This window comes from Artibeus jamaicensis, unplaced genomic scaffold (genome assembly GCF_021234435.1).
Source record: "Artibeus jamaicensis isolate MK-2021 breed Jamaican fruit bat unplaced genomic scaffold, CSHL_Jam_final scaffold_2375, whole genome shotgun sequence".
NCBI lineage: Eukaryota > Metazoa > Chordata > Mammalia > Chiroptera > Phyllostomidae > Artibeus > Artibeus jamaicensis.
This window is the reverse complement of record NW_026522032.1, coordinates 719,022-736,463: the sequence shown is the minus strand read 5'-3', so window position 1 is coordinate 736,463 and position 17,442 is coordinate 719,022. Positions and strand designations below refer to the sequence as shown.

Sequence of the window (17,442 nt, the reverse complement as noted above, 5' to 3'; positions counted from 1 at the left end):
GTTTATTAATTCAGTAGCTAATATGGATCAAATAAGATGTATATATGTACTTAATATCAGTATTATCATTGTGGAATGACTCTCAACTTATAAATCACGGAGCCATATCAGCCAGGGTGATATTCAGTCACATTTTGACTGATATACTATAATGGTAAGAAGCAGAAATGGATACTCAAAACATTCAATTTTGCTGTAGCACGTATTAAATTAGTTTTACATCAGATTTGTTTACATATCACATTTTGCTTGATTAAATATTAAAATTAACTCCCATACCAAGCACATTCTAGCTGTGTGGCTAGAGGAAAAGCCAGAATTTTTTAATATGCAATAATGAAAAACTGATATTTACAAAGGCAAACTTTGTTTAAGCACTTTACATATATTAACTAATGGGTACAGGAATCTACCCTACAGGTATTAGTATATCAATTTTACAGAAACTAATATAATGAGGTATTAAATGATGTGCCTAGTAGATAATCTATTCATAACTGGGGGTATAGATTATTATAATTTTATAATAATATAAACTGCATTTCTTCTAATTCTGCAATACATAATATGATCCTTACCACCATTTCGGGTTCAACAGAAACCTCCTCCATCCTCGAAATATCATAGCTTTGGCTAATCATCAAAAAAAAAAAAGAAAAGAAAAGAATATATATTCATTTTAGATTATATTTTTCAAGATTATATATTACTAAGCAGACATGGTATAATCATACTTTATTCCAATTATTTTGCACTACAAGAGATTATTAGACAATTAACCTATGAAAGTCAATTTTATAAAGCATTACTTTCTAACTACAAAAAGCCACAATTTTCTGAGGATATTTGTCAAATAAATCAATGCTATAATTATATTAGTGTTTATATATATATAAAACCAAATGAAATCTATATATTTATGAAATATACATAACCATATATATATATATATACACACGCATACTGCATTGAACTAGTTTACATATGTATACAAACTCTTAATAGGCATATTTTAAAGTTTAAGAAATAAAAATATATTTTAAAATAAAACAAATATAGCATTTCCATGAAAACAAATGCTTAGCAATATTTATTAAGCTTCACAACACCCTTGTGAAGCACTATTAGTTCCATTTTGTAGCTGAAAGAACCAATTTAGCAGTTAAACGATTTCTAATATTTCCTGGATTGATATTAAAAATGAGAATGAGGGAATGGGGAGTAGAGAAATTTGACTTTCAGTTTTCTGCTTTAATTACAAAACCATGTTATCTATGGGACACGCTGATAACCACAAGTAGTATATTAATATGAGCATCAGGATTTCAAAACCTAAAACTTAAAAAACACAAAACAAAGATCACTCACCATAAAATTGATATTCCAGGGGAGGATGTTAATAAAATTTTGTTAAAATGAATTAAATTGAAGACATTACTTTCAAATATTCCTTTTTAAAACCCTAAAAAGACCCAGAACTACCAAACTGAGTTCTCCTCTTGCTAACAAGGATACTATAATGCTGGCCTAGTCGTTGTAAATCTATCTCATAGATGCCTCTTTTGGTACATTAAACCTTCTACATCCAGTTTTTTAAAATAACCAGTGAGGATAGAACTTTTGTAATGGTGGTATATGGAGTTCTCAGACCTTCTCCCCACTGAAACAACCACTTTCCTAGGGAAATCGTTAAAATAAATGACCATTTAAAGTCTCTGGAAATTGTCTTAAAGGGTCTATAGCAAATGAAAAAATATTTATCCAAAACAACAACTAAATCTCAAAACAGTGCAAACCTGTGGTATTTGAGCTCCTGTCTCCTCTCCTATCCACACCTGCTGCTCTCCAACCCAGCTCCATGCAATAGAAGCTGCGCAGAGGAGTACTGTAGATAAGGCGGGAATTCACTGTTCCTTCAGCTCCTAGACTCCCAGGCTATAGTTTCACCTTGGGAGGGGCCACAGTGAAAGAACTGGGTCTTTCTCCACCCAATTCTGACTCTTTAGGGTAAGGGCTCTACCTCAAGTGTAACAGATTAAGAATACTAGACCCTAATTGCCTTCACCCAGGCTGGCTCAAGTGGCAGAGCTTCCATGCCTGCAGGGCATGCTAATAAGATGTGGGGCAACCATCTCCTCAGCATCCACTCAAACAGCAGGGGTGTCACTCTAGAAGCACGCCATTTCCAGCCCCCAACTCCTGTAGTGTGGCACAGGGGTTCTTCCCAGGGGGAAAGCATGCAATAAAGTGGGAAAGTTCAGCATCTCTGCATGAAGGGACTGACTTTATTTAGAACACAGGAGGAGATGTTCCTGCCTAAGGGGCATTGTCAAAAACAATAGACATCTTGGTGGTGAGTAATTAAGAGGGGACCAGCAGCTCCACCATAATAATAGCAACAAGTGAAATGAAAAATAAACACAAGTTTCACAGAGACATGGCCAACAACAATCCTGGGGTCACACTCATCCCTGAGGATACAGAACGTTATGCATACGTTATGCATAGGTGCGTGGCAAGGCAGGAGTAATCAGAGGGTGGTCTGAGGAAGACTAAAAAGCATTATTCAAGAAATACACAGATCCATCAGTGAAGAGCCAAGGGCTGGAATGGCTCAAATGGCTCCAGGAGAACCTCTTAGAATACAATAACTAAAAATTAAGGTATTCTGATCCAGGGGTGATGGTATGAACCCAAAGGAAAATGATTCATTTGATGTACCCCAAGAAGGAATTAATGTGCTGAGACGGACTCTACATGGTCAATCAAGGCCCCAAACACTGTAAATAACAAGAGCCTAGTGGCCATTAGCAAATACTAATTAGTTTCCATTAGCAAATGGCCACTAATGACAGGTTTTTGGCTATCTGTATTCCTGGAAGAACCTCAGACTGAAATCTCAGCTTCCTTCAGGCTCTATGCCTGTGTGTTTATGTCTGACTCAACTTAAACAAAAACAGAAGCTGGGCCAAAACTTTTTTCTTTGAATTTATTGGAGTGACACTGGTTCACAAGACCACACAAGTTTCGAGTGTACAACTCAACAAAACATCAACTGCACACTGCTTCATGAACCCATTGCCCAAAGCAAAGTCTCTCTCTGTCCCCTGGGTGAGAAGTTTTGCTATAAAAGAGGACCTCCCCTTTATCTCGATGGAACACAATTTAAGTTGCTACCTGAATCTGTACCTCCCAGGCAACAGCCCCTTTTTTCTCAAATAAATGCCTTTCCTTCTCTATCATAGTCTAAAATTAATGTTGGTTTACAAAGGTAAGGAAGCTGAGCTTAAAAAGCAAATCACACCCTTGGTTTTAGGTTCCACCTGTAAGGAGCTTGGAAGTCACTACTCCATTCCAACAAGTAAAAAACTGAAAAGACTAAAAAAAAAAACCCAACTCTTCTTGGATCCAGAAAAGAAGGGAAGACACAGGGTAAAGCCACTGCCCTCTAGACTGGAGAGCGAACAGGCAAACACAAGGAGTTTGACTCAAAAGCAGAAACTTGCCAAGGGAACCGGTGCTGGAACAGAAAATTGTGAACTGTGAAATTGATAGGCTGCTGAAAGCTCAATGTGGACAAGTACAGAGAGTTAAAAACTCCAGGGGAACAGAGCTATAGAGGGGAACCCACAATACTGTCAGGCGGATCTACAGGAGCTCAACCAGATTCCCACAGAAAAATATCCCCTGGGGCCTTGGCAGGAGAGATTAAAAGAAACTATGCTGAAATGACCCAGAGCACTCTTTATTTTAGCAAGGTCTGCCCTCAGGGGAAACCAGTTAACCAGATCCTCACCTCTTGAGATATTTGTCAGAGCCTAACTGACCTGGGGAAAAGAAATACTCACCCCCATCCTATTCTAGCCATTCCATACCACCTAACGGGGGGGGGGGGGGGGAAGCAGAAAAACTTGTGAAGCTAATAGTTCAAAGGCATAGGCTCACCAAAAAACTGAGAAATATTCATAGGACTACAGAACGCTTCCATTCCCCCCCAAACCTAACCACCACATTACTAAAGGCCTATTTACAACAGTTACTTTTACTCAGTGCATCATATTCACCTATAAAGAAACATTACAAGACATAACAAAAGGCACCCCCCCCCCAATTTGAAGAGACAGAGCAAGCATCAGCACCAGACATGGCAGAGATGTTGAGATTATCAAGCTGGGAATATAAAATAGCTCTAGTTAACATTATAAGGGCTCTAATGCATAAAGTAGACAGATGGGCAATGTAAACAGAGAGATGGAAATCCTAAGAAAGAACAAAAAAAAAGAAGAAGAAATGCTAGAGATTTCAAAAAAACCCACTGTAACAGACACAGGGAATGTCTCTCGTGGGCTTTTTAATAAACTGGACATGGCTAAGGAAACAATCTATGAGCTGGAGACTATGTCAACAGCATCCTTGAAAAGCAAAGAAAGCAAAGACTAAAAAAGGCGAGCAGAATAGCCAAGGACTATGGGAGAACTAACAAAAGGAATAAACTAAGTGGAATGGAAAAAGTGAGAAAGGAACAGAAGAAATACTTGAAAGAATGACTAAGAATTCCCACCAAAATGAATGTCCAATACCAAACCATATATACAAGAAACTTAGGAAACACAAAGCAGGATAAATAACAATTAACTACACCTAGGCATATCATTTTCAAATGATAGAAAATCAAAAACAAATGAAAAAATCCTGAAGCAAACCATAGGGGGAAAAACTCACCAATAAAGGTGCCAAGAATTCAGTTCAACACTCAGAAATTGTGTAAGAAGAGAGTGCAGTGAAATATTTAAAGTGTTAACAGAAAAATACCACCAACCTAAAATTCTGTACCTGGTGAGAATATTCAAAAGTAAAAAAATAAAGACTTTCTCCTGTTGAGGGAATTTGTTTCCAGTAGGCCAGCCTTACAAAAAGTTCTTTAGAGAAAAGAAAATAACACAGCTCAGAAACTCAGATATACTTCAAGTAAGCAAGAGCATAGAAGTGGTGCCCTGGCCAGGTGGCTCAGCTGGTTGGAGTGTCATCTGTACACCAAAAAGAGGTTGCAGGTTCAATTCCAGATCAGGGCACACACCTAAGTTGTGGGTGTAATCTCCAGTCAGGGCTCATATGGGAGGCAACAGACTGATATCTGTCTGTCTTTCTCTTTCTAAAATCAATAAATATATCCTCAACCTTCCTTGGGAAAATGAAAGAGCACCCCAAACAAAGCAAGCACAGAGGGGAAGAATCATAAAGAGTACAGCAGAAATAAATGAAACAGACAACTGGAAAACTACAGAGAAAATCAAGAAAACCAAAAGTTGGTGTTTTGACAGATCCAACAAATTGATGGATCTTTGGCTAGACTGACCAAGAAAAGAAATTACTAAAATCAGCAATCAAAGAGGGAACATCACTCCTAACATTTGGAAAAAGACTATTCCTGAAACACTGGAGATCTAGTGCCACAACTAGGTGCCCTCGTATAAATCTCTTAATCTCTCTAAATTTCCATTTCCGTATCTGCACATCAACAAAATGAAGTTGATGTGTTATCAACCATTTTCATACTATAAAGCAGGAGAGTCATTTTTTTTCTCAAGCAAAATCTTACAAGGACACACTACACAGAAAATTGATAAAAGCCTAACTTTTCTGCATCAAGATGGAAATCCTAGAGAATTGTGGGTAAGTGTCCTCATCCTCTTAAAGGAGACTCGAAGCTCTTCTGGCAAAAACCTAGGGTATCATACTCTGATTTCTCTTCAGATCATATAAATCTTTTGCCTTTCATAAAAACCTAGGGTATTACAGAACATAAGGTTCTAAATTACTGAACTACATGATCTGTAAGGATTCTCATCACTCTAAAGTGTTATTATAGTAAATTAACTTATTAAAATGGACACTATACAATTCATTCTATTTCCACAAGGTGGTGCTAATACCTCCATTTTTCCTTAAAACAGGTGTTGCATATTTTATTAAATTTATTAATTTTACAGTTAATAACTTTATCATAGTCTATGATTAGATAATACCCTTAATTATTCCAAGTACTATTATGTTACTTTTGTTATCTTCATTACAAGCCTGTGACACAGATAACAAACAGCCCAGAAGGTAGCAGTAGTAGGTGAGTGACACAAAGTCACACAGTTGACTAGTAAAAGATTTTCTTCTACTAGCTCTGTAATCTTTCCCTAAATCTCACTGCCTATGAATAATATTGTCAAATTCTCAAGGAAACAGAAGGGAAAATAAAGGAATAAACATTAAGTAACATTAAAACAGACACAAACTTCTCTTGGGCCCAAGTATTGAATGATTAATATTTGTGCGCATAAATACATTTATATTTGTTATTTCCTTTACTTCTTATTAGAAGACATCTGGGGATATACACTGTCCAGCACAAATAATGCCTCTTTTCTTACAAAATCATAAGCATGTCATTCTGTAACATAACAACATCACACTCAAGCACACCATGACATTTAAGGTGAAATATTCAAATTTAAACTATAAATTACACTCAAGCACACCATGACATTTTAGGTGAAATGTTCAAATTAAAACTATAAATTAAGCCCTGGCTGGTGTAGCTCAGGGAATTGAGCGCGGGCCTTCGAACTAGAGTATCGTGGTTCAATTCCCAGTCAGGGCACATGCCTGGGTTGCAGGTCAGTTCCCAGCAGGGGATGCATGAGAGGTAACCATACACTGATATTTCTCTCCCTCTTTCATTCCCTTCCCCTCCCCTCTAAAGATAAATAAATAAAATCTTTAAAAAAAACCTATAAATTATTACACCCATATTACTACCCTACCAACCACACTCAAGCAGGCCCTACTTCTGATGGACCCTGTACATTTCTATATAACCCCAGTAAAGGCTAAACATTGATGAATAAAAAAATCTCATAAATACTCTCTTTACTGTAAATATAATAGCCATTTTTAAATCCAGCATGGATTTACATAATCCATGGAATTTACATGGAAATTACATAATCTGTGTTCACTAACACTAAGTGCTATGAATTTAGAAAACCAGTGTAATTTTTGCTGAATTATTCTCTTCTGATTCCATGAGAAACATAAAAAGTTTTATAGAAGCAGAGAAAAGACATACTTCTCTTCCATTTGAGGATACTACAGCCAGAGTAAAAATGATTCCCAACTAATAGAAAGCAATTCACATTAGCTACCAACTGAGAAAGGTTTAAATTAGTTTCAGAGAAATTAAAAATAATGTTAGAAAGGGAGCTCAAAAATTACTCTTTCTCTGACAGACTACCAGCCAATCCAATTACTTATTCACATCCAAAAACAACATCTAGCAATTCTAAGTTTAGGTTGTTGTTTCCTTTAAGATAACGTAAACTGTAACAATGGCTGCGGAAGAAATCATGCTTTCTTTGGATCCTGAAAAAAGAACGGCAGCACAGACAGAAATCCGAACGCAAGGGGTTGAGAAATACTCTCATTTTTGTTAAACTACAAAAAGACTCTCATCTTCAGGAATTTATAAGCGTTCAGTCTCTGACATGTAGATTAAAGAAGTCAGGTCATTTCAATTTCATTTATTAAGATCAATGGTAGATTATCTTTTACAGAACACCTTCAGGGTTTTATCCAATTCTCCAGGACTTTGTCAAATTCAAGTATCTTCTGTCCTTTTCCCACTTGAGCTCACTGTCTCTAACATAACAAGAGATCACAAAGTTGAGATTTTCCTATGTATACTCTTTGGCTTGGCTTTGTTCCATGAATCTTCTTTATTTACAGTCCATTCTAGAAAGCCCTCACTCCTTACATCCTCCAAATACAATGTGATGATCCTCATGTTTTCCTTGTCACTTAAATATATTGAAAGAGCTTTTTAAAATGGTTTTTTGAAGAAAAATAAAAACATAAAGCAAACTTAATACTGAGCATTTATGAGTGTAGGGTTACAGAGAACTTTCTCTTTTCATATTATGTACTTTTGTGATATTTAAATTTTTTAAATAGCATATATAATTTCCTTAATTAGTAAACAAGTTTTAAACAGTATTTTTACTATGTCCATGGGTATTGTCTTTTCATTTTGAATGTTCTCCCCTAAATTTAGTTTGCCATCATTAGAAAATAGATCTTCTTAAAGCAAAAGGAAAAAAGTACGCCTTCCAATTGTTTACCAGCCAGTAGCTCCAGGTGAGTGAATTACAACAAACTACTAGAAACTTTTAAAAAGTCATCAATGATTAAGAATATAACTAAGGTTTGGGATTGGAGCACTTCCTTCCCAGGGAAAAAAATGTGTAAAATCTTTGCAGTAAATCAATGTAATTCCAAAGATACTAGAGTTTGACTAATTGGTATTTGTTTGGTTTATAGTGCTTCTTGTAGAATACTAATTAGTTACAGTGTCATTTCTGTACACCGTCTATAAAAAGCCAAGTTCAACATAATATATGTTCAAATTATTAGATAAGACTTTAAAAGATAAGCACCAAATTTAAATTCTACCAGGGCAACTGAGAGATCCCTAATAACTCTCCTAGACTGTGGAAGAAAGTTCTATATCAAGTCTTTTCCCATTTACTTCTTCCTGCCTTCTGCCAAGAGCAAACAGAGGTGCTCACTATAGCAAGAATCACAAAAGAGAAGAATAGTAGAAAAGATACATTATATTAAACAAAAACGCTCTAAAACATATTTCCAAAGCTGGCATTCTGACTTCAAAGATCTGAAATTCTATATTTATACATCCTAACTCAATTTGTCACTAAATACATCAAAGTAGGTACCTGGACACCCACAGTAAAGTGAGCTGAAGGACTCCCACTTTCATTCACAAGTACAGGGGCCTTCTCTTAATCTGTGACATCTCTAATAAGGGGACATGGTCAAAAGAGTGTGGCCCAAAGCAAGGAGAGCAGCGAACTTTTCTTAGGCAGAGAAGAGACAGAAACTGAGAAAAGTCCCAAACAGATTTGTTAACAAACACTGTGGGGAAGAAAAGAGCTTTTTAAACAATACTCACTGTCACCCTTTATGCTAGGCTTTTATTTCAACCAAATTGCACACTACAACAGCAATTTTCATATCTTACCACTAGTGTAAAAACAGGGTTTTTCCTCTTAGACTGAATGGGTACTTCCAAATTGTATATAACCTAACAACCACACCTAAAACGAAAGCAAACTAAGAGGACAGCTAGATCAGGAGCAGAACCATAGAAATGAAGATCACATGGAGGGTTAGCAACGGAGGAGTGGGAGAAGGAGAAGGGGGGAGGTACAGAATATAAGTAGCACAGATGGTAGGTAGAAAATAGATAGGGGGAGGGCAAGAATAGTAGGGGAAATCTAGAATCTAAAGAACTTGAGACATGTGGTCATAAACTAAAGGGGGGGAATGGTGGGGGAGGGGGTGTGCAGGGTGGAGGGGAATGAAGGGGGGAATAGAACAACTGTAATGGCATAATTAATAAAATATATTAAAAAAGAAAACATAATGAAGGAGAACTTCCCCAATTTGATGAAGGAAATAGACTTCCAAGAAGTTCAGAGAGTCCCAAAGAAGGTGGACCCAAGGGAGCACACACCAAAATACATCTTAATTACATTACACAAAATGAAAGATAAGAAGAGAATCTTAAAAGCAGCAAAAGGAAAGAAGACAGTTACCTACAAAGGAGTTCCCATCAGACTATCAGCTGATTTCTCAAAAGAAACTTTGTAGGCAAGAAGGGGCTGGATAAAAGTATTCCAAGTCATGAAAGGTGAAGACCTACATCCAAGATGACTCTCTCCAGCAAAGTTATCATTTAGAATGAAAGATCAGATAAAGTGCTTTCCAGATAAGGTCAAGTTAAAGGAATTCATCACCATTAAGCCCTTATTATATGAAATGTTAAAGGGACTTATCTAAGAAAAAGATGACCAAAAATATGAACAGTAAAATGACAACAAATTCACAATTGTCAACAACTGAATCTGAAAAACAAAAACAAACTAAGCAAACAACTAGAACAGAAAGAGAATCACAGAAATGGAGATCACATGGAGGGTTATCGGGGGACGGGGAGAATGGGGGAAAAGGTACAGGGAATAAGAAGCATAAATGGTATGTACAGAATAGACAGGGAGAGGTTAAGAATAGTATAGGAAATGGAGAAGCCAAACAACTTATATGTACAACCCGTGGACATGAACTAAGGGGGAGGAATGCTGGTGGGAGGAGGGGTACAGGGCAGAGGGGAATAAAAAGAAGAAAAAATGGGACAATTCTAATAGCACAATCAATAAAATACACTTGTAAAAATTATATTGATAATTATTTTAACTTTCTAAAACACATAAAATATAATTGTTTCAAAGTATTTGAAAATAACTCTCCGTTATTTTTATATCTCAAAAAATATGGAAAAAATAATCAGGCAAAGAAATTATAATTGTATATAATAACTAGGGCTAGAATTCAAGTGCTGCCTGTGTTCCCCAAGCCCATTCTAGTGACAAGAACACAAAATACTCACACAGAGAGGGGACTGGCAGTTCCCTGAAGGGAAGGGGTTTGGGGCTCCATGTGAAAGAGGTGAAAAAATTAAGAACTACAGATTGGTAGTTACAAAACAGTCCCAGGGACATAAAGTACAGCACAGGGAATATAATCAGCAATACTGTGAGAACTATGTATTATGGTACAAGTTACGCACTGGAAATATTGAGGGGAACACTATGTAAAGTATGATTGTCTAACGATTAAGCTATACACCTGGAACCAATACAAAATCAAATTAAAAGGAAAAGAAAGAACACAAGAGACTCAAAATATAGTAGTGCTCTACAAAGATTTTGATGAAAATATGACTGCAGGTTAAATTATATTTTTAAAAATACACCCTCTAATATATAGTAAAAATTTGATATAATTAACTTATGATATTGATGTCAGTCATATCCTGTCATTGTCATTTTTTTCTGTAAGGTCTTCTAAAAAATAATGACAGGTGAGGAGTGGGGGATGGGGCAGGGGAGAGCAACAGGGAAAAAGGCAGTACAATTGTAACTGCACAACAATAAAAAATAAGGAGTCAATAATCCATGGTATAGGTGAAAATAAAGTATTATGTCATGCCATCTCAAGCCCAGCCTACTCTTATGACCAGTTCCCAAGGAACAGTTTCCCTCATTCTTAGCATAAACTTCGAGTTCATCTCCATTGTCTTAATCCATCTATGGCACCAACAGGTTGCTTTTATCCTTCCCATTCCTGTATTCTTAGCATACTAGTGTTTTGATAAGTGTGTGCCATAAACTTTGTAAGTGCACTACCCTTAAATCCTTCCAAAGCCTGCCAAATAGGACTCACTGGTTATTTACTTTTTAAAAAGGAGACTGACAGTGACCAGAGGGGAGAGGTGGATAAGGGTGGAAAGAGGGGAAGGGACTAGTTGAAGAACATGTATGAGTGACCCATGGACATGGACAATAGGGTGGGGATTGACTGTGGGGGCAGGGGGTGGGCTGGGCCAAGGAGGGCAAAGGGGGAAAAACTGGGACAACTGTAATAGAATAACAACAACAACAATAACAACAACAACGACAAAGATGTTTCTTTAAAGGAAACCTGCTGTAAAAGCTATGTTAAACTACTTAGCTCCTTTGGTATATTTTAAGTAATTCAACTTATAAAAATGTGATTAATAAAAATTTCAGGTATATTGCACTTGCACGAAGCATTCTAAATTAAGACAAGTATAGTCCTTATAACTGCATAAACCTGTTCTGTCAACCACGATCTACATTCAATACCATCCATACCAATTTCGGAGGTACAATAAAGTGGAAGCATAGTTCTTTAGAGTTTGATCAATCTTTGAGCTCTAAAGTCCTTTACATAAACAAGTTATTTTCATAAATAGTTTCTTAGAGATATATTTGCCTGCAAGTAGCATAATCTAAATGACCATCTTTATGTTTATTTCATTAATGGCAAATACAAATTTCACAATAGTTAAACTAATCATGGAGGTATCCAAGCAACCAGAAATAACTCTGTACTAAGAAAGAGAAAATATTTGGTGAATTCATTTGATGTATTTTATTCTGTGATCCCCTAATATTCATAGCACCTTATGTAGCATCTCCAGAAGAATACATTTCACATAAAATTATAGAAATAGAAATAAATGAGCATCTACTGTGTGTCAGAACCTGTGCTGTGCCCAGGTATTCAGTAAAAGGCAGAATTTGTGTATAGAGCTGACACATTTTTGCACTATTCCCTTGATATTTCTGTAGTCAACAAAACAGTACAAATTTTAGCACAGTACTGAGCATACAGTACGTGCTAAATATATACTTACTTGACTGATAGTAAAATACCAAAATTCATTTAAAACTAATAATTTTAGTTTATTCCACCCTTGCTCACCCCTCCCACCCTTGTATTGTGGGATTAGCAGACTGTAATATCTCCCAAAGCAAAAAAAAAAAAGAATTCTATATTCTTCATGAAGATACAAAGAATGGAAAGAGAACATACTCTTATGTTATATTATGAGTATAATACATTTTTCTGTCACTGGCAACTTGTAATAAAAATAAACAATACATGTCAAAGGTGTAAATAAATTTAGCATGCTGGCTTTTGAAGTCAGAAAATGTTTAAACTGCCAAAGTACCATATAGTAAGTATTAACTAAACTTTATGATAATATTCTTAAAGTTACATTATTTTTGGTTATATTACCTGAGCCAGAAACAACTTTCATCATATTTATGCACCAGGTGGGATTCTACTCCAAAGTTGTAACAGAGAACAAGAAGATAGTTGACCTGCAATAAAAAAATATATGTCAGATTTATGATTTCCTTAACATTAAAATATCTGTAGAGTCCTGACTGGTGTGGCTTAGTGGGCTGGATGTTGTCTTGCAAACTGGAAGTAGCTGGTTCAATTACTGGTCAGGGTACATGCCAGGGTTGCAGGCCAGGTCCCTGGTTGGGGACGCATTCAAGAGGCTACCAATCAATGTTTCTCTCACACATCAATGTTTCTTGCCCTCTCTTTCTCCTTCCCTTCCTTGCACTCTAAAAATAAATAAAGTCTTTAAAAATATATATCTATAGAGATCATACTGGGCTTCTGGTAAAGATGGTGGCAAAGGTAAATGCAGTACTCGCATCCTTCTACATCCATATCAAAATTAAAATTTAACTACAGAACATCCATCATTCAGAATCACCTGAAATCTAGCTGAACAGAAGTCTCATAACTAAAGATGTACAAAAGAAGCCACACTGAAACTGGTGGGTGGGGCAGAGTCATGAACAGGCTAGCCCCACAGCCACCTATGGCAGTTAAAAATTGGGAGGAATATCTTGGCTGCTGAGGTCCTCCTAGAGGAGGGAGGCATCCCAGCCCCACTCCAGGCCCCCATGACCAGGGTTCCAGTGCCAGGAAGAGAACTCCCCACATCTTCTGGCTGTGAAAACCAGTGGGGATTCCTTTGCTTATTCCTCCTCCCATAGAGCCATCCCATAGATGCAGGCATGCTACCTGCATCTCCATTAAGCTGGTTCACACTGTTCACACGGCCCTGATGATTCCCTGACACCTCACCCCACTCAACCTGCAGGCTCTCGCAAGCCATTTCCAGTGACTATGCCATATGAACAGCCTGTATTGGCTTATGCTGCAGACTTTCTGAACATCTCTCAAAGGTCAAAAACCCCAAACAACAGCATCTGGCCTCAGTGTTACCCATACCTCTCGCTAAGCAGCCCCAAGCCAGCACTAGTGGCAGCCTTCTGCATATCACTCTGTAGGTCATACCAGGATGCTCCAGGCAGGGCACAGGTAGTGGCTGATCTTGGCCTGCACCACCTGGGAGATGCCAGAGCCAGCACATCTGGTAGACAACTTCAGACTGTGCCAGAGAACCACCAAACCACCCCCATGAGCAACACATTCAAGGGACAAACTCAGTGGACACCAGAGTCTTACTGAAGGATTCTGCTCCCTGGGGTCAGCACCTACACAGCATTTGCAGTCAGGGCAAGTCCTTGCAACTGATTGATCAGGGGGCGGGGTAGATCCCTCTTATTGACATGCCAATGGCAATCAAGGCTCAACTACAAGAGGAGTATGCACGTAGCCCACATAGAGGAATGCACCTGGAATGCCCAGTTTGGGTGACTAAGGAGGCTGTGCCACCTGGCCCTACAGATACATATGGCCACCTACTATACACATGGCCACTCAACCGAGACTGAGAGAAATAGAAGCTCTACCTAATACATAGAAATAAGCACATGGAGACAATTAACCCAAGGAGACAAAGAAACACATCCTGAATAAAAGAACAGAACAAAACTCAAGAAAAAGAACTAAATAAAATGGAGACAAGCAATCTACCAGATGCAGAGTTCAAAACACTGGTTATAAGGATGCTCAGTGAACTTAAGGGAAGAGTAGAGGATCTTTGAATACAATAAGTGAAATGAAGAATACATTACAGGGAATCAACAGCAGAGAAGATGAAGCAGAGGATAAAATCAGCAATTTGGAAAGTAAGGAAGCAGAAAACATCCCAGCACAACATCAAAAAGAAAAAATAACCTAAAAACTGAGGATAGTTTAAGGAACTTCCAGGAAAGCTTCAAGAACACCAATGTTTGTATCATGGGGGTGCCAAAAGGTGAAGAGAGAGAAAACTTATTTGGAAAAAATAATAATGAAAAATTTCCCTAACCTGGTGAAGGATATAAATATACAAATCAGGTAAGCACAGAGTCCCAAACAAGATGGATCCAAAGAGGCTTACACCAAGACACATCATAATTGAAATGCCACAGGTTAAAAGACAAAGTGAAAAACTAAAAAGCAGCAAGAGAGACGCAGTTAGTTACCAACCAGGGAGTTCCCATAAGACTGTCAGCTGATTTCTCAACAGAAACTTTGCAGACTAGAAGGAACTGGCAAGAAGTATTCAAAGTGATGAAAAGCAGGGACCTACAACCAAGACTGCTCTACCTAGCAAAGCTATCATTTAGAATGGAAGGATAAAAAACTTCCCAGGCAAGCAAAAGCTAAAGGAATTTATCAGCACCAAACTGGTATTACAATAAATGTGAAAGGATCACCTTTGAAAACAAGAAAAAAAGAATAAAAATACGAATAATAAGCCCTAGCCAGGTGGTTCAGTTTGTTGAAGCATCATCCTGTACACCAAAAGGTTGTGGGGTTGGTCCCTGGTCGGGGTGCATACAGGAGGCAACCAATTGGTGTTTCTCTCACATAAATATATTTTTCTCTCTCTCCTTCCTTCCCTTCCTCCCTAACTCGCCCCTCTTTCTCACCATTCCTCTCTTACTAAAATCAATAAACCTATTCTCAGGTGAGGATTTAAAAAATATATGAATAATAAAATGACAACAAATACATATCAGTCAAGAAGTACTTGAAAGGCAAATGGGTTAAATGCTCCAATCAAAAGACAAACAGTAGCTGAATGGATAAGAAAACAGGACTCTGACATACTCGGTCTATAGGAGACTCACTTCATATCAAAAGACAAAGACTGAAAGTGAAGGTATAGGAAAAGATATTCATGAAAATGAAAAAAAAAAAGCTGGGGCAGCAATAATACTTATACCAGACAAAATAGACTTTAAAATAAAAGCTATAACAAGAGACAATGGAAGACCCAGCAATTCCACTTCTGGGCATTTCTCTGAAGAAACCCAAAACACTATATTGAAAACACATTATGCATCCATATGTTCACAAAAGACAGAATACTGTAGTTGAAAAATAATTAAATAAAAATGGCAAAAAATAAATAAATAAAATTCAAAAAATAAAGCCATGTGACATGACATCTATAAAGCTTCCGATAAAGAAAAGAGAAGCCAAAAAAAGTCACATGGAGATACTCAGACACACAGGGGAGATTGCCTTGTGAAGACAGAGGCAGAGATTGGAGTGATGCTTCTGCAAACCAAGGAATGCCAAAGATTGCCCAGATGCTGGAAGAGGCAAAGAATAATTCTTCCCTAGAGCCATTAGAGGGCACATGGCCCTGCGGACACCATGACTTCAGTCTGCAAGCCTCCAGAAGTGGAAGAGAATAAATTTCTATTTTTTTAAGCAAAGAGAAATCCAGTATGGCCACATAATTAGTGTGTCCAATTATAATGGCAGTTCAGTCTTTAAGACATACTTCAAGTGTTCTGTACATCAAAATAACCCATTGTTCCTTATCAAGCTGTCTGAATCTATTTAAAAAGGAACTACAAAATATTCAGGACGGGACATTAGTTATGAATGAAAAAGTAATATGATATGTTACTAATAAACTGAAAAATCCTTTAATAACAGGAACTGGAAAATCTAATCATTTCCCATCAAAAGGACAGGCTAAAATGCTTCTTAGGTTGTCAGATTCAGAAAAAGGCTTTAGATTAGAGAGTATGTTCAAAGCCAAAAAAGTTCACCTTGAGAGGAAAAAATGTTTTTTCCCCCAATTTAAGACAATTTCAAAAAATTCTAACATTCTGAAATGTGACCAAAGCCCTTTTTTTAGTCCTAAGACTTATTTAAAAAGAATTAGTTTTAATGGACCCTCTTTAACAACAAACATTTTCTTTACATAAATTACCAGTTAGATAAAACTAGGAATAAGCATGTGAATGATGCAACAGGGAAATACTCCTTTTATGAGTTAATCAGTATCTCAGTCTCTGCCTCAATGCCATGCCTTCCAGGGTTTCCATCTGTCAAAATACTGGCAAATGACATAAGAGAAAAAAATGTAATTCTAATAATTTATCCAAGTATCCCCTTCAGGAACCCTCTATCAGAATCTGATTACACCCATATAAAGCAGTCCTTTGCACGTTTTACCTCAGTGAGACTACAGAAGCAGATCGCCACTTAGGATTCTGAATTCTGAGGCCAGTTATTCATAACTACTATGTAAAGACCTGTCTTGCTTCAAAAAGAAAAAAAGGTTCCCCTTTGAATTAAAGTACACTCAGAAGTCCAGTATGCATGACTGAGTATATCGGACCTACTGTATTTTTAAATCTAAAATAAAGGATAGTCTTGGTAGTGATGTATGCCCAAAACTCAGAAGTATTTAAACACATTCTTGGCATTTCAGTGGAAAAAGCTGAACTCATTATATGTCCCAGAACCCATAGGTTCACACAGGGACACACCAATTATGTAGTTATCCTGGAATTATGAAGCCAACACCCACTTGCTGCAGAGAGGCCTGCAACTAATCATACAGAGCAAAATGGAAAATAAAGCTTCTGATGAACATTTAAGCATACTGCATTTTTATTCAATTTCCTCAGTATTTGTGTCTGCCCTCAGAATCCCTACAAATGTACTTACAATAAATGCTACTTCCTAGGGTAGAAAACGATACACAGTAATAAACTTATGAGA

General features: G+C 37.1%; 1 protein-coding gene across 1 annotated transcript in view; it reads right to left on the bottom strand.

Annotated features, from left to right (window-relative positions):
* Positions 1 to 17,442, bottom strand: part of TEX11 (testis expressed 11) — a 118,552-nt gene that overhangs the window by 63,370 nt on the left and 37,740 nt on the right. Inside the window, exons 8-9 of the mRNA XM_053656654.1 lie at positions 12,733 to 12,818; positions 579 to 633 (exon numbers count right to left, since the gene is read on the bottom strand). Of these exons, the coding sequence (XP_053512629.1) occupies positions 579 to 633; positions 12,733 to 12,818 (141 nt within the window). The remainder of the gene's footprint in view (positions 1 to 578; positions 634 to 12,732; positions 12,819 to 17,442) is intronic.